The sequence below is a fragment of the Salmo trutta genome, chromosome 3 (assembly GCF_901001165.1).
Source record: "Salmo trutta chromosome 3, fSalTru1.1, whole genome shotgun sequence".
Taxonomy (NCBI): domain Eukaryota; kingdom Metazoa; phylum Chordata; class Actinopteri; order Salmoniformes; family Salmonidae; genus Salmo; species Salmo trutta.
In genome coordinates, this window is record NC_042959.1 from 51,274,390 (window position 1) to 51,299,844 (window position 25,455).

General features: G+C 43.3%; 1 protein-coding gene across 1 annotated transcript; it reads left to right on the top strand.

Annotated features, from left to right (window-relative positions):
* Positions 1-24,939, top strand: LOC115177507 (sodium channel subunit beta-1-like). Its single transcript, XM_029738343.1, has 6 exons — positions 1-927; positions 14,050-14,216; positions 17,818-18,055; positions 23,167-23,308; positions 23,494-23,565; positions 23,845-24,939. The coding sequence occupies exons 1-5, from the start codon at positions 876-878 to the stop codon at positions 23,558-23,560; spliced, it is 666 nt and encodes a 221-aa protein (XP_029594203.1). The 5' UTR covers positions 1-875; the 3' UTR covers positions 23,561-23,565; positions 23,845-24,939.
* The last annotated feature ends 516 nt before the right edge of the window (positions 24,940-25,455 follow it).

Genomic DNA, 25,455 nt, shown 5'->3' on the forward strand with positions numbered 1-25,455 from the left:
CATCTCTCAAACTCATTGCACAATTATCTGTCTTCCATGAAATGCACAAATTCTATCAGACACACTAATGTTGTCTTCTACTTTCTGAGCCTAAACTCAACATGTCTTCCTGAAAAATCTCATCACAAAGAAACATTGATCATATCAGCTGCTAGTCTATTTACCACATGTTGCTTTTTTCTGTGCGCACCCAGTCTCATTGCCAACCAACGCGTCCAGATTATAAATAGTTGAACAAAAGCTTTGAACGAGCAACCAGGGTTACTGAAACCTAAGACGCAGGGCATTATTTCTTAATCGTTGGTAACTGAATACGGTTGTGTGGAGACTGTGGATTCTGTAGACTATCAGCTGGACAGGCACCAGTCTGATTTAGAACGGAGGCCGGTGAGGTAAGGAGGAGGCTGCTTATTCCTGACGCTGAAGGGGCACTGACAAGGACGCAGCCTAGAGCTGACATCCACCTCACCTGGCCACTCGCCCCACTCCCCCCCACAGAGGGACACCCCGTAGGCCGAGCACCAGCTGAAGAGGAGGACTAAAAATGTACTCTGTCTGTGAGCTGCGCCTTGCCAGAAGAGGTCCTGCCTCAGATCTCCTCCCCCAGACTGGTTGAGACGCTCCAGTTGGGTTTTGATACTTTTCTCTTTCGTTTTTTTTTTTTTACTCATCCTCACTGGAGTGAGAGAGTGAAGACATTTTGAAGACCCAGAGGTTTTTGCTGTGGGAGCACCTTTACTTGGAGTAGCTGCTAATAGACGGAGACCTACGGTCTTTCTTTGTCTTTCCCTGTCTGTGGTGTTTGTGGTGTGTGAGAGTGTGAGAGTGCTTGTCGGTTGGCATCGGTGAGAGCCGTCTCCCTTCCCTCTGCCAGGATGTCTGCAGTTCAGCTGCTGCTGGTCCCGCTGGCGCTGTGGGCTCTGCAAGGTGAGTGGGCAGTGGGTGGTTGTCACAGCCACAGTCCAGTCTTCACTCTTTGTCTTTGTTTATAGGGGCCAATAAGCATAGGGGCCCAGTACTGTGTGCATGGTCAGCTTTTGAGAGAAGGGTGTGTGAATCTTTTGTTGGTTTAGCCTTAGTTACAGTGACTCTGACTGCTGTTGTTATACTGATTGTTAAATAATAGAGATACAGTATATTGAATGTTCTGTGCACTGTTTAACCAAGCTTTCCTTCCCATTAACTGCAAAGAACAAGACCTGTGTGTGTGTGTGTGTGTGTGTGCGTGCGTGCGTGCGTGCGTGCGTGCGTGCGAGTGTTTCCCTCATTTTGCCGGATTGCTCACTAAAAACCTAAACCAGCTGCTGTTGTTTTCAGAGCGAATAACGAGATGAGGCCATGCGTTGGAGTTAAAATTGAGGGCTCAGTAGCGGCAGCATGGAACAGTGTAGATTATTACCTGTACTCATTGTTGCTTAATCGGTCACACAAGCCCACTGTGTCTACCCACCTAGCATCATGGAAAACAGAATGGACTGTGCTGTGAGGTGTGCTTCACTGTGGTTTGCATACAGCAAATATATTACAGTATGCACAAATGCACATAATGTACTCTGAATCCATATTACATGTACAGTGCTGTGAAAAAGTATTTGCCCCCTTTCAGATTTTCTCTCCTTTTGCATATTTTTGATACTGAATGCTATCAGATCTTCAACCAAAACCTAATTAGAGAAAGGATAAAGGGAACCTGAGTGAACAAATAACACAACAATGACATACTTATTTCATGAACAAAGTTATGCATCACCCAATGCCCCTGTTTGAAAAAGTAATTGCCCCCTTACACTCAATAATAACTGGTTGTGCCACCTTTAGATGCAATAACATCAATCCAACGCTTCCTATAGTTGAAGCTGAAGCACAGCTGGATCATGTACGAGAAATCAAAAATCAAACACTGCAGTCCACAGTAAGAACCTCATACCAACGGTCAAGCATGGTGGTGGTAGTTTGATGGTTAGCAGGTGTTAATGTGAGTGTAGCGAAATGCTTGTGCTTCTAGTTCCAACAGTGCAGTAATATCTAACAAGTAATCTAACAATTCCCGACAACTACCTAATACACACAAATCTAAAGGGGTGAAGGAGAATATGTACATATAAATATATGGATGAGCGATGGCTGAGCGGCATAGGCAAGGTGCAGTAGATGGTATAAAATACAGTATATACATGTGAAATGAGTAATGTAAGATATGTAAACATTATTAAAGTGGCATTGTTTAAAGTGACTAGTGATCCATTTATTAAAGTGTCCAGTGATTGGCTCTCAATACAGTATATACATGTGATAGGAGTAATGTAAGATATGTAGACATTATTAAAGCGCCATTATTTAGAGTGGCATTGTTATAAGTGACTAGTGAACCATTTATTAAAGTGTCCAGTGATCGGGTCTCAATGTGGGCAGCAGCCTCTGAGTAAGTGATTGCTGTTTAGCAGTCTGATGGCCTTGAGATAGAAGCTGTTTCTCAATCTCTTAATAGAAGGAGCCATGAATTCTGCTCTGTATCAGAGAATTCTACAGGAGAATATCGGGCCATCCACCTGTGAGCTGAAGCTGAAGCACAGCTGGGTCATGCAGTAAGACAATGATCCACAACACACAATCAAGTCTACATGAAAAGCAACACATTTCAAGTTTTGGGATGGCCTAGTCAAAGTCTAGACCTAATCCCAATTGAGATGTTGTGGCAGGACTTGAAACGAGCAGTTCATGCTTGAAAACCCCACAAATGTCGCTGAGTTACAGCAGTTCTCCGTGCAAGAGTGTGTCAACATTCCTCCACGGCCATGTGAGAGACTGATCAACAACTACAGGAAGCATTTGGTTGCAGTCATTGCAGCTAAGGGTTGTCACGACCAGTTATCAAGTGTAAGGGGGCAATTACTTGTTCACAAAGGGGAATTGGGTGTTGCATAAGTTTGTTCATTAAATAAATAGAATAATTATATATTTTTTGTTGTTATTTGTGAAGTCAGGTTCCCTTTATCTAATATTAGGTTTTAGTTGAAGATCTGATAACATTCAGTATTAGAAATATGAAAAAATAGAGAAAATCAGAAAGGGGGCAAATACATTTTCACAGCACTGTAGTGGCCTTTACAACCTCATTAGACAATGCAGGAGGCAAGGTATAGAAAAATGCTCTTGGGGAATAAGGTCCTGGTTTACAATGCTAATGTGCCAGTTGGTAATTTGGAAAATGTCCCCTATGGTGCTATTCATACACCTGTACCTGTGTGGAACTGTGTAACAGAGTCATCCATCTCTCCCCAATAAAATATGTTATAAATAGGCCAAACTGGCCAAACTGACCCCCTATGTCAGGTTTCCCCAACTGGTTCATTGTTGGACATAAATTACCATAAAATCCCAGGAAATCAGCTCCAAGTGATGTTAATTTTGGAAATCTGTTCCCAAGTGTTCCCACACATAATAGAGACACATGATTGTATAAAATGTAAGTAAGGTTTGAAATGATTATGTTTTAGTCAAATATTATACACTGTATATACAAAAGTATGTGGACACCCCTTCACATTTGTGTATTCTTTGTGTATTCGGATATTTCAGCTACACCCGTTGCTGACAGGTGTATAAAATCGAGTACACCGCCATGCAATCTCCATAGACAAACATTGGCAGTAGAATGACCTTACTGATGAGCTCTGTGACTTTCAATGTGGCACCGTCATAGGATGCCACCTTTCCAAAAAGTCAGTTCATCAAATTTGTGCCCTGCTAGAGCTGCCCCGGTCAACTGTAAGTGCTGTTATTGTGAAGTGGAAACGTCTAGGAGCAACAATGGCTCAGCTGCGAAGTGGTAGGCCACACGAGCTCACAGAACAGGCCCGCCGAGTGCTGAAGTGTTTAAAAAAAGTAAACAAATATTTCACCTTTATTTAACCAGGTAGGCCAGTTGAAAACAAGTTCTCATTTACAACTGCGACCTGGCCAAGATAAAGCAAAACAGTGCGACAAAAAAAACAACACAGAGTTAAACATAAACAAATGTACAGTCAATAACACAGTATAAAACAATCTATGTACAGTGTGTGCAAATGTAGAAGAGTAGGGAGGTAAGGCAATAAATAGGCCATAGAGGCATAATAATTACAATTTATCATTAACACTGGAGTGATAGATGTGCAACTGATGATGTGCAAGTAGAGATACTGGGGTGTAAAAGAGCAAGAGGATAAATAACAATATGGGGATGAGGTAGTTGGGTGTGCTATTTACAGATTGGCTGTGTACAGGTGCAGTGTTCGGTAAGCTGCTCTGACAGCTGATGCTTAAAGTTAGAGAAAGAGATATAAGACTCCAGCTTCAGTGATTTTTGCAATTCGTTCCAGTCATTGGCAGCAGAGAACTGGAAGGAAAGGCGGCCAAATGAAGTGTTGGCTTTGGGGATGACCAGTGAAATATACCTGCTGGAGCACGTGCTACGGGTGGGTGTGTGTTGACCAGTGAGCTGAGATAAGGCGGGGCTTTACCTAGCAAAGACTTATAGATGACCTGGAGCCAGTGGGTTTGGCAACGTTGGGCGGGCGGTTGCGGGAAACAATCGGTTGAAGAGCATGCAAGAGCGGGTAATTTTAGAAAGAGAGGGTCCAGATTGTCTAGCCCAGCTGATTTGTAGGGATCCAGATTGTGCAGCTCTCTGGATTTGGGTGAAGGAGTGGCTGCAGGGGGTGCTGAGCTGTTGGCCGGGGTAGGGGTAGCCAGGTGGAAAGCATGGCTAGCTGTAGAAAAATGCTTATTGAAATTATCGATTAGTATAGATTTATTGGTGGTGACAGTGTTTCCTAGCCTCAGTACAGTGGGCAGCTGGGAGGAGGTGCTCTTATTCTCCATGGACTTTACAGTGTCCCAAAACTTTTTGGAATTAGTGCTACAGGATGCAAATTTCTGTTAGAAAAAGAAAGCCTTAGCTTTCCTAACTGACTGAGTATATTGGTTCATGACTTCCCTGAAAAGTTGCATATCGCGGGGCTATTCGATGCTATTGCAGAACGCCACAGAATGTTTTTGTGCTGGTCAAGGGCTGTCAAGTCTGGGGTGAACCAAGGGCTATATCTGTTCTTAGTTCTACATTTTTTTAATGGGGCATGCTTATTTAAGATGGTGAGGAAAGCACTTTCAAAGAGCAACCAGGCATCCTCTACTGACATGATGAGGTCAATATCCTTCCAGGATACCCGGGCCAGGTCGATTAGAAAGGACTGCTCGCTGAAGTGTTTTAGGGAGCGTTTGACAGTGATGAGGGGTGGTCGTTTGACCGCGGACCCATCACGCACGCAAGCAATGAGGCAGTGATCGCTGAGATCCTGGTTGAAGACAGTAGAGGTGTATTTAGAGGGCAAGTTGGTCAGGATGATATCTAAGAGGGTGCCCATGGTTACAGATTTAGGGTTGTACCTGGTAGGTTCCTTAATAATTTGTGTGAGATTGAGGGTATCTAGTTTAGATTCTAGGATGGCTGGGGTGTTAAACATATCCCAGTTTAGGTCACCTAACAGTATGAACTCTGAAGATAGATGGGGGGGAAATCAATCCACATATAGTGTCCAGGTCACAGCTGGGGGCTGAAGGGGGTCTATAACAAGCGGCAACGGTGAGAGACTTGTTTCTGGAAAGGTGGATTTTTAAAAGTAGAAGCTCGAATTGTTTGGGCACAGTCCTGGATAGTATGACAGAACTCTGCAGGCTATCTCTGGAGTAGATTGCAACTCCGCCCCCTTTGGCAGTTTTATCTTGTCGAAAGATGTTATAATTAGGGATGGAAATGTCAGGATTTTTGGTGGCCTTCGTAAGCCATGATTCAGACACGGCTAGGACATCCAGGTTGGCAGAGTGTGCTAAAGCAGTGAATAAAACAAACTTAGGTATGAGGCTTCTAATGTTAACATGCATGAAACCAAGGCTTTTGCGGTTACAGAAGTCAACAAATGAGAGCGCCTGGGGAATGGGAGTGGTGCTGGGGGCTGCAGGGCCTGGGTTAACCTCTACATCACCATAGGAATAGAGGAGGAGTAAGTTAAGGGTACGGCTAAAGGCTATACGAACTGGTCATCTTGTGCATTCGGAACAGAGAGTAAAAGGAGCAGATGTCTGGGCGCAGAAGAATAGATTCAAGCCATAATGTACAGACAAGGGTATGGTAGGATGTGAGTATGGTAGGATGTGAGTACAGTGGAGGTAAACCTAGGCATTGAGTGACGATGAGAGAGGTTTTGTCTCTAGAGGCACCAGTTAAGCCAGGTGAGGTCACCACATGTGTGGGGGTGGAACAAAAGGGCTATCTAAGGACTATTGGGCAGGGCTAGGGGTTCTACAGTGAAATAAGACAATCACTAACCGAAACAGCAATAGACAAGGCATATTGACATTAGGGAGAGGCATGTGTAGCCGAGTGATCATATGGTCCAATGAGTAGCACTAGATGAGTCAGGGAGCCAATTCCGTTGTCGCTGCTACGCTAGGCGAGCTGGATGCATGGCGATTCAGACAGCTAGCTGGCCGGGACTAGCAGATGGGCATCCGGCGACGTCGCAACGGAAGAGCCTGTTGAAACCACCTTGGACGGTTACATCAGCAGACCAGTCATGATGGATCGGCGGGGCTCCGTGTCGGCAGTAAAGGGTCCAGGCCAATTGGCAAAAGAGGTATTGTAGCCCAAGAATTGGCTGGTGGACCTCTTTGGCTAGCCGGAAGATGGGCCTAGCTCCAGGCTAGCTCCAGGCTAACTGGTGCTTGCTTCGGGACAAAGACGTTAGCCAGGAGTAGCCACTCAGATAGCAGCTAGCTAGCTGCGATGATCTGGTGTAAAGGTTCAGAGCTTGCGGTAGGAATCCGGCGATGTGGCAGAGAAAAAGCAGTCCAATATGCTTTGGGTTGATATCGCACTCTGCAGACTGGCAGGAATTGACCGGGTTGAGGCTGGCTGATGTCCGAGTTAACGGTGAGGACCGCTAGCAGTGGCTAACTGACTACTAGCTAGTAGATAGTTAGTTGGCTAGCTTCTGAAGGGTTCCGGTTCTAAAGTATAAAAATAGCAGATCCGTACCACATTGGGTGAGGCGGATTGCAGGAGAGTATATTCAGTCCGTAGATGGAAAGTGAGATTAAAATATATAAGAAAAATATACGAAGAAAACAATATATACACGGGACAAGACAAAAACACACGTCCGACTGCTACGCCATCCTGGATTATATTGTGAAGAGTGTAAAATTAGTCTGTCCTCGGTTGCAACTACAGAGTTCCAAACTGCCTCTGGAAGCAACGTTAGCACAAGAACTGTTCGTCAGGAGCTTCATGAAATGGGTTTCCATGGCGAACAGTTCTTGTGCTGACGTTGCTTCCAGAGGCAGTTTGGAACTCTGTAGTTGCAACCGAGGACAGACTAATTTGCAGCTGCACACAAGCCTAAGATCAATATGCGCAATGCCAAGCGTTGGCTGGAGTGGTATAAAGTTCGTCGCCATTGGACTCTGGAGCAGTGGAAACGCGTTCTCTGGAGTAATGAGTCACGCTTTACTATCTGTCAGTCCGACGGATGAATCTGGGTTTGGCGGATGCCAGGAGAACGCTACCTGCCTCAATGCACACTGCCAACTGTAACGTTTGATGGAGGAGGAATAACGATCTGGGGCTGTTTTTATAGTTCGGGCTAGGCCCCTTAGTTCCAGTGAAGGGAAATCTTAACGCTACAGCATACAATAACATTATAGACAATTCTGTGCTTCCAACTTTGTGGCAACAGTTTGGGGAGTGCCCTTTCCTGTTTCAGCATGACAATGCCCCCATGCACAAAGAGAGGTCCATACAGAAAGGGTTTGTCGAGATTGGTGTGGAAGAATTTGATCGGCCTGCACAGAGCCCTGACCTCAACTCCATCGCACACATTTGGGATGAATTGGAATGCTGACTGTGAGCCAGGTCTAATCACCCAACATCAGCGCCCAATCTCACTAATGCCCTTGTGGCTGAATGGAAACAAGTCCCCGCAGCAATGCTCCAACATCTAGAGGAAAGCCTTCCCAGAAGAGTGGAGTCTGTTATAGCAGCAAAGGGATGGACAAACTCCATAATAATGCAGATGATTTTGGAATGTGATTTTCGACAAGCAGGTGTCCACATACTTTTGTTCATGTAGTGTATCTGTTTGGGCTTCTTGCAGTCAATTTGCAGTCTACAAATTATTTGTAATAATGTTCCGGCCCCCCGACCATTTGCTGAAGAAAAAATCGTCACCATGCGGAATCTAGTTCATGATCCCAGCCCTATGTGAAAAACCAGCATGTTTCTATTTGAATGGATGTACACACATTGTCTGGCTACCCAAACTCCTTGCTCCGGCCAAAAGCTACTCCACACCCACGGACGTTAGTTTCTTTTCCGCAATCAGTCTGGAACTGAGTACCTCCTAGACGATTTCTAGAACGCTAACAAATTCTTACCATTCTGATTGGTCCCAGAAAACCGATGGGTTGGGCGAGAGCCAGAACACATGTGGGTAAAGCAGCATTTGGAAAATTCGTCATTGGCTTTGTTACTCTGATTGGTTAGAGACGATCCAATCGCTGATGACTTTGTTTTGTACAACACCCTTCATTTTGACGTCACCACAAACGACTTCAGTGATAGCAGTCAGACTGAAGTATGTAGTGAACATAGAGCAGGGGAAAGAAATCAGAGTCGTCAGGCAAGTACGCACACGTGGCCCTTACTATTACAGAGTGGTGGTGAAAGCACAAATCAGAGAGAATGTTTGCTGATGCATGGTGAGATCTATGAGTGTACAGTATATTCTGTATGTATGTATAGTATATATGTATGTATGTATAAGTATGTTCTGTGTGGTTTTGCTTATGCTTCCGTGTGGCATGCTTTGTTTATGCTGAGGCTCTGAATACAATAAAGGAAGCGTTTCCTTAAATGGGAGATTTAGGGAGAGCTTATCTCCCCCAGCCATCCTCTGTTCCCCTCTAACCCTGCCCCTGTAAACGAAACAACCGCTACCGCCACTCGTTGTCCCAAATGTAGGACACACAGTATGCACACCATGTCCCCATCTAAACCTGCCCCCGTTAGCAGTACCGCGGCCCTCACGCTACCATCTGTAGGACACACAGTTTACCCTCGCTGGCAGCACTACAGCCAAATCTCTTAAAATGATGTCAGTGCATCAAAAGAATGGAGGGATGGAGAGAATGGAGGAGTTGCTGCACAAAGAGAGCTGCAGTGATGGAGGACAATGAGACCAGGCTGACAAAAAATAGTTTTTGAGAGAGAGAGAGAGAGAGAGAGAGAGAGGAGTTGGGGTGGAGGTATGAGCGTTATGTAACAGCACTTCTGCAACGGGTAAATAAAGCAGCCTGTCTGTCAGCTGGACAGGCCAAGTGAGGGCAGCCCAAAGAGAGACAGGGTCTGGCGTGCTGTGCACATCTGTACCCACTCAGGGAGAGGAAATGAGAGATGACAGACAGTGGATGATGATAAGGACAGACAGACAGAATCCTCAAAGAAGCCTGGTCTTCAAATACAGTAGATGAGAGTGAGACAGGTAGATGAGAGTGAGACAAGCAAGTGATTGAGACAAGTAGATGGTGAGACAAGAAGACCAAAATGGGCCTATCTCAGTTTTTTCCCCGATATGACTAAACTGCATGCTACCTGCCTCGCTTGTCCTTGCTGTTGACAAGAATGTGAAACATAAAGACATATCAAATCTAAAGAATGGCAGCCTTGAGGAATCCTCGCTGTTAGAGTGACCAGTACAGGCCCATATCCTGTCAAATAGACGAGCAGGAATTGCTAGAGGACGAGGTCAATGTTAATGGCATACTGGAAGTGGCAAGCCTCTCCAAACTCTCAAGCACTTTGGAGATGAGATCAATTCAATAGTTCATATCTTCAATTAATATTACCATAATTTCTTCACTTGCCCATTTCAAATAGCCTTCCTGATTGATGGGCTCAAGTTGTGTGTGCTAACATCTTGGGAATGAAGACTGTAAATGGAAATGCAGCAGCCATTGCACTGTTTAGATCATTCAAATCCTTGCAGTTGTGATCTGGTTCAAGCTTCTCCTAGGTGTTCAGAAAAGCCTCAAAATGAAATATATTATTCAAATCTGTAAATTTGATGGACGGTGTAATCTATCCGTTTAATCTAATCCACTAATCTGGACCATGACCAAATGTTCTAATTGCACGCACGCACATACACACACACACACACACACACACACACACACACACACACACACACACACACAAACACACACACACACACACACAGTGAATGGAGTGTTTTTATAAGCTCTTTGCACGTTCTTAAGTATGTTTTACTTGACTGTAGCTACTATAATGGCAGAAAGTTTGTACCTGTTATGTACTCACTGATAAAACAGTACTCTAAAAAACATTAAAGAAGTTTTCCATTAAATGTAAGAAAAGTATGCATAGCCTTTATTTTTGGATTGAACTAAAATATTTGTTTTGATCTAATTACAACAATCGACGAGACAAGACAGACACATGCCCAGGGTCATCTGCAGTGGTAGCCATACATTTGATAGATAAACTGACTATTGGTCATAGATCCTCTACTCTCGCTTGGCGCTCCGTTCCTAGTCAGTCTAGACAGGCAGGCACCACTGATGCGGGGTCCTCCGTAAGAGGGGACATGGCGGTGTCTCTCCCTCCCTCTTTCCCTCTCTCTCTCTGGGTCAAAGCAGTTCAGCCTCAGGTTGAAGCAGTTCACACACACAAAACCCTCCACACACAAACAGCCAACGTATTGGGCCTGGAGACAGGGTGACCAATGAGGAGGGAGGATAGTGCTCCAAAGTGATTTCCTGATGAGTGTCTCACGACAATGCCTTCTCACTCAGCAGTGACGCACTGATTACATCTGAGATGGGGTGTGTGTGTGTGTGTGTGTGTGTGTGTGTGTGTGTGTGTGTGTGTGTGAGAGAGAGAGAGAGAGAGAGAGAGAGCGAGCGAGAGGGACAGAGCGAGAGAGACAGAGCGAGAGAGAGATATGGAGTTGAGCAAGGGCAGACAAGGACAAATGATCACTAGTAGGTTTGGTATCCATTAAGCAGGGAGGTGGTGATTGACGGGAGAGCATTTAGTTCATCAATATACTTTAGTCTGTTTCGAAGTGGGACAGATGGTACTACTAGATAGATATTAGACAACAAATACCTTAGGCTGTGTCCCAATCGACAGGATGCTGCCTTTTGAGCATTTAAAGGCAGGATGGTGTTTCTAAAGATGTGTCTTTTAGGGCATGTGACATGCTCTCTTTCCCTGATCTGATAGAAGTCCCCAGACCACACTTCAATGTACAGTACTATGGACACATCCCCTTCCCTGGAGATTCTAATTCAAAGATAGAAAACACCTAGGGGAGTGTCAATAGGCCATTTTCAACACAGATCCAAGAATTCTTGCATCCTCAAATGCGACGCTGGTCTAGATGTGTCAATTCCTCTGAGAAAATGAATGCGACAAACAGTACATTACACATATTTGTTACTATTTCCCCAGGTTGAGGGTGTGTGTGTGCATCTCCACTGTGAATGGGTGGTAACCTTGTCATGGAAACTGACGGGATCTGCTTCCCTTCTGTCTCTCTCTCTCCCTCTTTCCTTCGCTCTATAGATTCCTCTTTCATTCTCTCTATTTCTCTCTCTCCCTCCTTCACTCTACTGTAGATCACGCTCTTTTATACTTTCTCTCGCTCTCGCTCTCCCTCTGCTTCTGTCTCCTCTCTGGCTCAGAGAATGAGCATCCATGCTCTTGCAATCCCTTCCATTCCTAACAGTTGATTTACCAACATCAGTCTGTAGGGACTGACAGATAGACAGCCTTTTCAGGGACTGAACTATAACTCACCATTTTGTATTGTTGCATTCAGACTGAGGGCATTCAGTAAATTGATATCAACGGCTAATCCCCCACACTGCCTCCTCTCCTAATCTAATCTGCAGTTTCTGGAATATTAGTTGCATAAGGCGAATCTCTGCCCAACCGTCAACAGATTACGCAATGGATTTGGATATTGTGTGCTGTGTCTGTCACATTACCGGAAATGAGTTTGCAGAAGGTTGATGATAGGTCGCTGAGTCTGCACTTTGTTTGGATGAGTCTACACACTCTGCATGTTCTGTTCCTCTCCTCTCGCTGTCTCCGCTATGAACAGCCGGCAGCAGCATCCACTCCTCCCCACTGTGCCTCTCTCCTCTCCTCTCCTCTCTTCACTCCTCTTCAAACAACGGCCTGCCACTGTTTGTGTACTCTATAATTACACTGCACTGTGTCAGTTTTCACCCCTCTCCCTCTCTCTCTCTCCTTCCCCTGCTGTCTTGCAGCAATGGTGCATCAGCATTGTCTCCTGTCTTGTGACCTCCCCCAACCCCCTTCCAACTCTCTCATTATGCTGGATGATGTGGTGGTAGTGTGACATGTGACAGTGTTGTGTCCTCATGGCTGTGTTCCTTCCGGGTCTTTTCCTTCCTGAGCAGTCAGAACCAGCCGTCTATGTCCCCTTTCTATACGTCTGTCTGCATGGGCTGTCTCCCGATCCACCCCCCCTCCCCTCCCCTCCCATGTGGAAGTAGCTGATGTGATGAAACTGTTGTGATGTTAACTTTCTCTCCTCCTCCCCCTCTCTCTGCAGTGAATCAGCAAGCATTACGTCTGTCCCCTCCTCTGCCTCTCCTGGAAATGGCTGTGTTAACTCTCTCTCTCTCTTTCCTCCCTTCCTTCCTTCCTTCCCTCCCTCCCTCTGTTTCTTCCCTCCCTCCCTCCCTCTGTTTCTTCCTCTTTCTCTGCAGTATTCTCTCTCTCTCTGTCTGTCTTCATCTGTATCAATATTGCAATATTTCTATCAGAGAGTTCTCACATTGGTGCATATCAGGTAGTATATTATGAATGATGACTATGAAATTCAACCAAACTATGTATTGGTTTATTTTCAAGTCCCTTTCCATCTGACCACCTGTGCAATGTGTATCCTGTCCCCTTCATCTCATTACGGTTGAACAAAAAAGCATCGCCAGAGGTCAAAGCTGAAAATAGCACGAGATCATTGGTTGAGAGCGATGCAGGTGCAGATGCCTTTGTGGAAACTACAGGGCGCAGTATGAGAAAGAAACACTTGCAGTTACAGGTGTGTTGCTCTCGGCCGATGTACAGTATGTAATATGATGGCATATATAGACTTATGCGTCTATATATGCAAATAGCTTACTTATATATACCTCGCAGACAGGCTGCAAGGAGACTAGCATCGCTCACTGCAATCTATTTATTTCCCCTCAATTTCTACATCCAGGTCACCCTTAGCCATTGTAGCTTTTTTAGCTAATTCGTCAAGAGACTATATGAATCTGAAAAAAACAACACAATTGACCAAAACGACAACAAAATGTATATATCGAAATTATGAGTGGAAATAAAAAAATGAAAAAAGAATTTATGCTCTGATATTGAAAAAAAGACAAGCATGCTACGAGCGATAGGAGCAAGCACGCAAAACAAAACCTCTGAATTATATCCTTTCCATATCATTGTCATATTATCTGCCAATTCAATTGACAAGCATTAGGAGACATTAGCATTCGTTTGCCTGCAACGTATTGAGACAATATCACTAGAGCGTTGGCTTTGTGTCAGCCTGTTCTCAAGCCATGGATCAATGAACAAGGGTCAACACCCATTATGGCTCTCAGGCCTACTTCAGATTTACTCGTACACTGCACCCCATTTTTAGTGAACGTGGTTATATTGACCAACCGCTTATAGTGATCAAATTATCGTGTCGCACGGATGTGACCACTGTAAAAGAGGAGTGCACTCCCACTGGGCACCGACGTCAATTCAACGTCTATTCCACGTTGGGTCGACATCGTTTCATTGAAATGACGTGGAAACAACGTTGATTCACCCAGTGTGCCCAGTGGGCTGTAAAGACAAATATCCATGGCTAACTTGTATGTTTGTTGTACTTTCTCTCTCCTCAGCGTCTCTATGCCATGGAGCGTGTGTGGAGGTGGACTCTGACACCGACGCAGTGGTCAACCAAGGCTTTAAGCTGGGCTGTATCTCCTGTAAGATGAGGGGCGAGGTGCCCGCCGAGGCCACTGTTGAATGGTCCTTCATGCCCAAAGGGGAGAGCGAGTTCACAAAAGTGAGTAGACACGGATCTAAGGGCCCATAGGGACAGTAGCGGGATGTATCCCAATTATCTCTCCTCCTCGCAAAATGTGCACCTGTTCACTTTCCTTCACTGATTTGAAAGGAAGTGACTGGTAGAAGAAATATGGTACTCCCACTAGCTCATGACTGCACCAATCCAGTGATTTTAGATGTGTGGGAAGTAGTGAATGAGTGCACACTTCAGGAGAAAATAAATATTGTTGAGACACACCTTAGATTCTCCACACTTTGCCTCTATTGGTTGACCTAACTAACAATAGCTAGGCTACTCATTATGTATTGGTTGACCTAGCTAACTATAGCTAGGCTACTCATTATGTATTGGTTGACCTAGCTAACTATAGCTAGGCTACTCATTATGTATTGGTTGACCTAGCTAACTATAGCTAGGCTACTCATTATGTATTGGTTGACCTAGCTAACTATAGCTAGGCTACTCATTATGTATTGGTTGACCTAGCTGACTATAGCTAGGCTACTCATGATGTATTGCTTGTTTGTTTTTTGCTTTTGAAGCGCTTTGATTTTTATGAAAACCGCTATAGAAATGTAATAAATTATTTGTATTTTTCAACTTTGCACTTGCACCGACATGGATTTTAAAGGATTGGATTGGTGTTAAAATTGGCTAGAGGGAGTTTCCACCGCTGTTAAATCCATGACAGGGAGTGTGCAAGTGCACAATAAGTGATCCCTCCCAGCAGAGTTTAAAAAGTGTCCCCATTCATTCTGTGGGGATCGACCCCATGAGGGGTCATTGAGGTAGCCAAGCAGGTCTTTTAGTTTCAATTTGGATTGTGAAGCGGGGTGTCATAAGCAATTCATGAATGGGAGAGCCCCACTGAAGACAATGACTGCCAAGTCATCACACCAATGGGTGCTGTACAATGGAGACACATCAAGATAGATCATTTTAACTCATTCAGTAAAAAGACAAAACACATCAATCAAAACAAGCATGTATACATTTAGTAGGCAATTTCTATGTCAGCAGAACAAGTGGTCTTTTCTCCAGTGAAATGGGTGCTATCATTTATCATCAAATCAAATCAAATGAAATTTATTTATATAGCCCTTCTTACATCAGCTGATATCTCAAAGTGCTGTACAGAAACCCAGCCTAAAACCCCAAACAGCAAGTAATGCAGGTGTAGAAGCACGGTGGCTAGGAAAAACTCCCTAGAAAGGCCAAAACCTAGGAAGAAACCTAGAGAGGAACCAGGCTATGAGGGGTGGCCAGTCCTCTTCTGGCTGTGCCGGGTGGAGATTATAACAGCACATGGCCAAGATGTTAAAATGTTCATAAATGACCAGCATGGTCAAATAATAATAATCATAGTAGTTGTCGAGGGTGTAACAAGTCAGTAACACAAGAGTAAGTGTCAGTTGGCTTTTTCATAGCCGATCTTTGAGAGTATCTCTACCGCTCCTGCTGTCTCTAGAGAGTCTGGGACAGGTACCATGTCCGGTGAACAGGTCAGGGTTCCAGCAGGTCTGGGACAGCAGGTGTGGGACAGGTAGAACGTCCAGTGAACAGGTCAGTGTTCCATAGCCGCAGGCAGAACAGTTGGAACTGGAGCAGCAGCACGGCCAGGTGTACTGGGGACAGCAAGGAGTCATCAGGCCAGGTAGTCCTGAAGCATGGTCCTAGGGCTCAGGTCCTCCGAGAGAGAGAAAGAAAGAAAGAAAGAAAGAAAGAGAGAAAGAGAGAATTAGACAGAGCATATTTAAATTCACACAGGACACCGGAAAAGACAAGAGAATTACTTCAGATGTGACAAATTGACCCCAGCCCCCCGACACATAAACTACTGCAGCATAAATACTGGAGGCTGAGACAGGAGGGGTCAGGAGACACTGTGGCCCCATCCGATGAAACCCCCAGACAGGGCCAAACAGGTAGGATATAACCCCACCCACTTTGCCAAAGCACAGCCCCCACACCACTGGAGGGGTATCTCCAACCACCAACCTACCATCCCGAGACAAGGCCGAGTATAGCCCACAAAGATCTCCGCCACGGCACAACCCAAGGCGGGGCGCCAACCCAGACAGGGAGACCACGTCAGTGACTCAACCCACTCAAGTGACGCACCCCTCCCAGGGACGGCATAGAAGAACACCAGTAAGCCAGTGACTCAGCCCCTGTAATAGGGGTAGAGGCAGAGAATCCCAGTGGAGAGAGGGGAAACCGGCCAGGCAGAGACATGAAAGAGCATCACAGCCATGTAAATCATGCAATGCTGTCAATAAGAGATTGTTTTAGTTATGCACACAGGTCTAAAACAGATTCACCCCTTAACATCCAAACTTTTGTTTCACAGTTTCCAAATATTGTAGTGTCAAACCAGGCAACTGGCTGCGGCCACTCCCAGCAGGAGCCCTTGTTGAGGCTGTATTAGTCAGGGCCTGCCTGCACCACTTCCTGATGGGATCTCTCTCCTCATGTATGCGTTTAGGTGCTGGAACGATTTAATGGCTAATGGCCGCCCTGTATTGATGTTGGAATACACTCCTTCCTTGTAGGGAAACGTGTGTATGTTTACATCTGACACTGAGGAAAACTAAAACCATCTCTTATTGATAGCAATAATTGTTATAGACATGCATGCTGTATCAGGAAAAACACTGCAAATGATACTTAAATTGATGTAAAAATACTTGGAAGTTTTTTTTACTTCATTCATTTTCCCTGACACCCAAATGTACTCGTTACATTTTGAATGCTTAGCAGGACAGGAAAATGGTCTAATTCACACAAACTTATCAAGAGAACATCCCTGGTCATCCCTAATGCCTCTGATCTGACAGACTGACGATACACATGCTTTGTTTGTAAATTAGGGTTGGAGCATGCCCCTGGCTATCCGTACATTTTAGTAAAACAAGAAAATGGTAGAGTATGGATTGCTTAATATAAGGAAATGTTTATATTTAAGTATATTTGAGCAATTACATTGACTTTTGATACTTAAGTATATTTAAAAGCAAATACTTATAGACTTTTACTCAAGTAGGATTTTACTGGGTGACTTTCACTTGAGTTATTTTCTCTTAATGTATCTTTACTTTTACTCAAGTATGACAATTGGGTACTTTTTCCACCACTGCTTATACTGTAATAGCCAAACTGCTTTAGAAATCACTTCATCTTTTTTTTAAATCACTCCATAATCATATAATAATAATATCCTAATATGATCTTCCCAGGATGAGTGTGTTGGCTCACCAAACCCTGTCTCATATAGCCTAGAATAAAAACGAAGTAATCTTGTCCAAGCCAGAATAGCAGGATCCTATCTCCTGTTTCTGTAGCGTGAGGCAGCTCGATGTACAAGTACACCCCTGGACAGGATGCTAGTCTATCGCAAGGCCTTTCCCCCAATACATCTCTTTAATGCTTTAACAGTCTTTGGTATGACATAACCAAGGTTCAAACGGCCTACCTTCCAATCTCAGGGCATGCGCTCTAACCATAAGGCCAATCCTAACTGATTTGCTCCATTTAACAGCATATGAGTTTGGATTGCAAGCTCGTATGTCTCACTTTCCCCCATTGTGTTTCCCAATAGATCTACAGCTACGAGGATCTAATGAGCGACATCCCGGACGAGCGCTTCTACGAGCGTCTGGACTGGAACGGCAGCAAGAAGACCAAGGACCTGCAGGACGGCTCCATTTACATCCTGAACGTGACGTGGAACGACACGGGCACCTACCGCTGCATCTTCAACCGCACCCTCACCTTCACCTCCTACGAGTTCCACACCAACGCCACCAAGATCGTCAACCTCAACGTGGTGCCAAGACGTAAGGCTTTTGGCTTAGGGTTCACAGGGTTAGGCTTAGGTCTGGACACAAATGAACACATGCAAACGAACACACACACAAACAGTATAGTAGACACACACCCTCATCTTGGGATAGGGGAGAGGGAGAGAGGAGGGGAGGAGAGAAGGGAGGATGGAAGAGAGGGAAATAGTATACTAAGATCACCCTCGTGAAAGTAGTGCCATGACATAGGCTTACTTACACCCTGCATGGGGAGGGGGAAGAGATGGAGGGGAGAGAGGGTGCTGGGGGGGTAGAGGGAGGGAAGGACGGTTAGAAGAGAGGACGAGAGTGGACCGACACTCGATGTCCATGCCTGAATTGACTAAAATTGCAATATTGTCAGAGCGGATGATGGGTTATGCATGGGTTATATGATTTTGATTTAGGGTCAGGGTTAGATAGCCCATGGTAGATTGGACCATGTTTCAAAATGGAAGCATTGATATCAAAATCAAGGACATATGACAGAGGGACGAACAGGAAACAGTCATACATCTCATTATCTATACAGCTGTTGATGGATGTTAGTAGTAGTAGCCCTGTCACAGAAGCGGTCACAGCTGTCGTTAACGCTCATATCTCCCAATCCAAAGGCTCAGCCACAGCCACGCCAATGATTGTCCAACACATCACTGTCAATGACAGCTGGCCATTAAGCAGATACTGTATCAAGAAAGACATACAGTACACATGTACATATAGAGACAGTGCCTTCAGAATGTTTTCACACCCTTTGAATTTTTCCCCAAAAAATGTGTCACTGGCCTACACACAATACCCCATAATGTGAAAATGGAATCATGTTTTAAAAAATGTCTACAAATGAATTCAAATTTAAAGCTGAAATGTATTGAGTCAATAAGTATTCAACCCCTTTGTTATGGCGAGCCTAAATAAGTTGCTTGCTTAGCAAGTCACATAATATGTTTCATGGACTCACTCTGTGTGCAAAAATAGTGTTTAACATGATTTTTGAATAACTACCACATCTCTGTACGCCACACATACAGATAATTGTAATGTCCCTCAGTCAAGCAGTGAATTTCACACACAGATTCAACCACAAAGACTAGGGTGGTTTTCCAATGCCTCGCAAAGAAGGGCACCTATTAAAGAAAGAAAGCTGACATTGAATATCCCTTTGAGCATGGTGAAGTTATTAATTACACCTTGGATGGTGTATCAATACACCCAGTCACTACACAGATACAGGTGTCCTTAATAACACAGTTAGGAAACCTTAATAACACAGTTTCCAGAGAGGAAGGAAACCGTGGTGACTTTAAAACAGTTAGTTGAGGGCTGTGATAGGAGAAAACTGAGAATGGATCAACAACATTGTAGTTACTCCACAATACTAACCTAAATGTCAGAGTGAAAATAAGGAAGCCTGTACAGAATCAAAAATATTCCAAAACATGCATCCTGTTTGCAAACAGGCACTAAAGTAAAACTGAAAAAAAAATGTGGCAAAGGAATGAACTCTATGTCCTGAATACAAAGTGTTATATTTGGGGCAAATCCAAAACAACACATCACTGAGTACCACTCTTCATATTTTCAAGCATGGTGGTGGCTGCATCATGTTATGGGTATGATTATTCTCGGCAAGGACTAGGAAGTGTTTTTTAGGATAAACAGAAACGTAATAGAGCTAAGCACAGGCAAAATCCTGGAGGAAACCCTGGTTCAATCTGCTTTCCAACAGAATTCCCTTTTCAGCAATAACCTAAAACACAAGGCCAAATATAGTTGCTTACCAAGACGTCATTGAATATTCCTGTGTGGCTTAGTTTCATTTTTCACTTAAATCGGCTTTAAAATCTATGGCAAGACTTAAAAATGGCTGTCTAGCAATGATCAACAACCAACTTGACAGAGCTTGAAGAATTTGAAAAATAATGGGAAATTGTACAATCCAGGTGTGTGTCATAATCCGTGTATGTAGGTGGCAGGGAAGTCAGGCGCAGGAGAAACCAAAGTGGTTAAAAAATTGAGTATTTATTTTAAAAAACTAACTCCAAAACCAATGTAGAAAATAATCCGGGTAAACAATAACCTGTCACACACCGATACATAAACAACACGTACATAATATAACAAACAATCACCGACAAGGATATGAGGGGAAACAGAGGGTTAAATACACAACATGTAATTACTGGGAAAAGAAACAGGTGTGTAAGGAGGCCAGACAAAACCAATGGAAAATGAAAAACTGATCAATGGTGGCTAGAAGACCGGTGACGTCGATCGCCGAGCACCACCCACACAAGGAGGGGCATCGACTTCGGCAGAAGTCGTGACAGTGTGCAAAACTTTTTAGAGACTTACCCAGAAAGCCTTATAGCTGTAATCTCTGTCAAAGGTGATTCAGGGGTGTGAATACTTCTGTAAATTAGATATTTCTGTATTTCATTTTCAATAAATTTGCTAAAATTTCTAAAAACAAGATTTCACTTTGTCATTATGGTGTATTGTGTCGACGGGCAATATATATATTTTTTTTATCCCATTTTGAATTCAGGCTGTAACAAAACAGAATGTGGAATAAGTAAAGGGGTATGAAAACTTTCTGAAGAACTGTACATACATACATACATACACTACCGTTCAAAAGTTTGGGGTCACTTACAAATTCTTGTTTTCCTTGAAAACAGACATGAAATGATTTGCAAAATGAATAGGACATATAGTCAAGAGTTGACAAGGTTATAAATAATGGTTTTTAAATTAAATAATAATTGTGTCCTTAAAACTTTTCTTTCGTCAAAGAATCCTCCATTTGCAGCAATTATAGCCTTGCAGACCTTTGGCATTCTAGTTGTCCATTTGTTGAGGTAATCTGAAGAGATTTTTGGGCTTGATGGGCACTTCTTACGTACCATACGGTCATTCTGCTCCCACAACAGCTCAATAGGGTTGAGATCCGATGACAGTGCTGGCCACTCCAATATAGACAGAATACCAGCTGACTGCTTCTTCCCTAAATAGTTCTTGCATAGTTGGAGTTGTGCTTTGGGTCATTGTCCTGTTGAAGGAGAAAATTAGCTCCAATTAATCGCCATCCACAGGGTATGGATTGGCGTTGCAAAATGGAGTGATAGCCTTCCTTCTTCAAGATCCCTTTTACCCTGTACAAATTGCCCACTTTACCACCACCAAAGCTCTCCCAAACCATCATATTGCCTCCACCATGCTTGACAGATGGCGTCAAGCACTCCTCCTGTATCTTTTCATTTTTTCTGCATCTCACAAATGTTCTTCTTTGTGATCCGAAAACCTCAAACTTAGATTTGTCTGTCCATAACAGTTTTTTTCTAATCTTCCTCTGTCCAGTGTCTGTGTTCTTTTGCCCATCTTAATATTTTATTTTTATTGGCCAGTCTGGGATATGGCTTTTTCTTTGCAACTCTGCATCCCAGAGTCGCCTCTTCACTGTTGAAGTTGAGGTGGTGTTTTGCAGGTACTATTTAATGAAGCTGCCAGTTGAGGACTTCTGAGGCATCTGTTTCTCAAACTAGACATTCTAATGTACTTGTCCTCTTGCTCAGTTGTGCACCGGGGCCCCCCATTCCTCTTTCTATTCTGGTTAGAGACAGTTTGCCCTGTTCTGTGAAGGGAGTAGTACAAGAGATCTTCAGTTTCTTGTCAATTTGTCACATGGAATAGCCTTCATTTCTCAGAACAAGAATAGACTGACGAGTTTCAGAAAAAAGGTCTTTGTTTCTGGCCATTTTGAGCCTGTAATCGAAACCACAAATGCTGATGCTCCAGATACTCAACTAGTCTAAAGAAGGCCAGTTCTATTGCTTCTTTAAATCAGCACAACAGTTTTCAGCTGTGCTAACATAATTGCAAAAGGTTTTTCTAATCATCAATTAGCCTTTTAAAATGATAAACTTGGATTAGCTAACACAACGTGCCATTGGAACACAGGAGTGATGGTTGCTGATAATGGGCCTCTGTACGCCTATGTAGATATTCCATTAAAAATCAGCCATTTCCAGCTACAAAAATGAAGCTGGAGACTTATATTTCCCTCACTAACTTTAAACATCAGCTATCTGAGCAGCTAACCGATCGCTGCAGCTGTACATAGCCCATTTGTAAATAGCCCATCCAATCTACCTACCTCATCCCCATATTGTTTTTATTTACTTTTCTGCTCTTTTGCAGACCAGTATTTCTACTTGCACATCACCATCTGCTCATCTATCACTCCAGTGTTAATTTGCTAAATTGTAATTACTTCGCTACTATGGCCTATTTATTGCCTTACCTCCTCACGCCATTTGCACACACTGTATATAGACTTTCTTTTTTCTATTTGTTGTTATTGACTGTACACTTGTTTATTCCATGTGTAACTCTGTGTTGTTGTTTGTGTCGAACTGCTTTGCTTTATCTTGGCCAGGTCGCAGTTGTTCTCAACTAGCTTACCTGGTTAAATAAAGGTGAAATAAATGTTAACATTTTTACAACATTAGCAATGTCTGCACTGTATTTCTGATCAATTTGATGTTATTTTAGTGGACACATTTTTTTTGCTTTTCTTTCAAAAACAAGGACATTTCTACGTGACCCCAAACTTTTGAATGGTAGTGTACATACATACATACATACATACATACATACATACATACATACATACATAGAGACCTACTGTACTGCTTTAATGGACCTGCATTTGGATGAAGGATTTTTCTCCTCAAGAGAGGAGAGGTCAAAGACTTCCAAGAGCTAAATTGCTTTCATAATCCTAAGTAATATTTTAAAGGCTTCCACAAAGGTTGATACAGTGTCTCTAGAATGTTGGGTTTAGCAGCAAGCTTAGTCAGCTCACCCACTACTTGAGGTCATTCCACCAGTTTTAGTTGAGATTAATGTTGACCTTGAAAAACTGGGCCATTTCCAGTGAAACACTGAACCCTTGTGGATGTCTGGAGGTAATTGTATCATCATGTTTTCTAGGAGGCATCAGACATTCAGAAACCTGTATATTTTCATTGAAATAGCTTGTAATTAATTAATAATTAATTAAGCCCAAGGTGGTCTCTTTCGTAACCCCTCCTCTCATTCTCTAGTGACCAGGGGGATAGCGTCCATCTTGTCTGAGGTGATGATGTATGTGACCATCATTGGGCTGCAGGTATGGCTGGTGGTAGAGATGATTTACTGCTACAGGAAGATATCAGCACAAGGCGAGGAAGCATTGAGAGAGAGCGCGTGAGTAGACACAAACAGGTCCAATTCATCGCAGACACATTTTGCACAAGAGCACCCACTTTTTCCTCAATCTTCCTCTAAAAATATTATTTTCTTGCTATGTAATTTCCTAGCTAAAACTGCTACTTTCTAACTGCTCCTCTCTCTTATTCCTCACCTTCTCTCTCTCGGTCTCTGTCTCTCAGGGCGGAGTACTTAGCTATAGCTTCGGAGAGTAAAGAGAACTGTGCGATGGTGGCAGTGACAGAATAGCACTGGTAGGTTTCCCTACTACTAATCCAGAACTGGACTCTTGGCCGTTTGTTGTCTGTTCTTTCCTTTACTCTTGTTCTGTCACTGATGCGAACTCATATCAGCACCCAGAACCAAATCACCTACATTTGAATTTTAAAGGGAAAGTTCAGGATTTTATAACTTGATATTAGATGGTTTCTTCCCCTAAAATAAATCCAGGAGAAACTTCACCTTTAAGGCAGTCACAAGGGACTAGTGGACTCATGGCATCTCCATGTTCTTACAAGTTGTTTTCATTTCAGGTTAAAGAATGGCTCCAAACGACGAATAGCTCTCGATAGCCCTTCAACACTCCTCCACTTCACCCTTTCTTCCAGACTCCCATTATGACACCATCTCATTACCCCATCCAGGAGGACAAGCAGCCAAGAGGCTGGGCCAGAGAACAGATGGATGAGAAGTGAAACAGCCAATGAAAAAGGACTTCACTGTATTTAAAAGCAAATATACAACACGAGTGTACTATCTAGCAGTTCTATAATATCAAAGAGAGTTGTAAATACAGTACGTATGCTTAGTTATGCAATCCAAATCTTCATTATAAGTTAGTTCATACATAGCATTGTACATTAAGTAGAGCTGCATGTTTACTGATACATCATAACTATTGGCGTTAATGTTTCTAAACGTCATTTTCAGGATTCTAAAGTGTGCTTGTACGAAAGCAATTAGAGGTCAGAACTCAACTGCAATCTTGCCCAATGGTTTTAGTAGCCTGTCTTGATCATACCTTCCATGGTTATTTATGAGCAGATCCAGACTAGCCTACCGGTATATTCAAAAACATTCCAAGAAAACTTTAAGTTATGCATTCGGGTTAATGAAACGAGTACCCCGAGGAGTAGTAGCCTAACTCACGGTTGACTAGCTGGGAGTAATGGATTGTACACATCCAGAGCAGCTATTCCTGGTTTGACAGCATCTGTCCACCTGTTAAAAGGTTAAAGCATAAATGTTCTAGTAATGTTAGACGTTTTTTTTGGACGTGGATAACTCTCTCAAACTTCAAAAGTACATTTAGCACATTAGGATCAGGGCAAATTCACTATCCAGTATAGGACTCATGTCTGCACATACAGTAGATAGAGAAGGACTGTAGCTAACTATCTATCAACGCTATGGAACCATTTTCACGTGACCGGTTAGTCTCATTGAGATTTTGCGAGTGAAACGGATGGTTGTGGTTTGATGTACATTCCTTCGGACATCAGTTTGTGAGGGTTGCTAGTCAGACAATTTAAGGTAATCAACATGGTCAATTCCTCACAAAGCTATAATTATCCATCAATGTATCCTTCTAGAAAGTGTCACATTAGAGCAGTGCCAGTTAAAAATGTTTAAACTATCGTTCTACCGTTGTGACTGGAAACCTCAATATGCAACATCCAGTCATATATTTATTACAGTATAATTGCATTCTCTCCATATTTCATTAATGCTTTAGTTGCTAGATTTTCCTTACCATATTTACAACAACCAAGGGCTTGTGATATTAGCTACCATTTTACTGCCGTGGGAAACTACCATAATTTGTCCAGTGTGCCTAGAGGAGGAATGTCTGACTGGTCAAAGACCAATCCCCATGGAGCAGAATACAGTGAGCTGCTATTGGGAAAAAAACGGACATCCCTGTCGTTCCTATTTGGCAGTCAATTCTGTATTATCCCTCCAGGGGCAGCATAACACTGCCTAATGTGGACCGCAATCTTGCACACATACTTTCTTGTATAATTTCATTGGGATCTGGGTTTAACTACTAAGGGGTCTGGGTTTGCTACATTTGAAGTACGGAAAAGTGAAAGAATAATAGGATTGTTATTGCATGATAACTGCCACACGTGAACAAATTCATG

Excerpts from the sequence above, each read along its gene's own strand:
- LOC115177507 (XM_029738343.1), top strand. The coding sequence starts at position 876 with ATGTCTGCAGTTCAGCTGCTGCTGGTCCCGCTGGCGCTGTGGGCTCTG. Across the intron at positions 928-14,049 it reads GGCGCTGTGGGCTCTGCAAG|CGTCTCTATGCCATGGAGCG; the intron begins GTGAGTGGGCAG and ends CTCTCTCCTCAG. Across the intron at positions 14,217-17,817 it reads GGGAGAGCGAGTTCACAAAA|ATCTACAGCTACGAGGATCT; the intron begins GTGAGTAGACAC and ends GTTTCCCAATAG.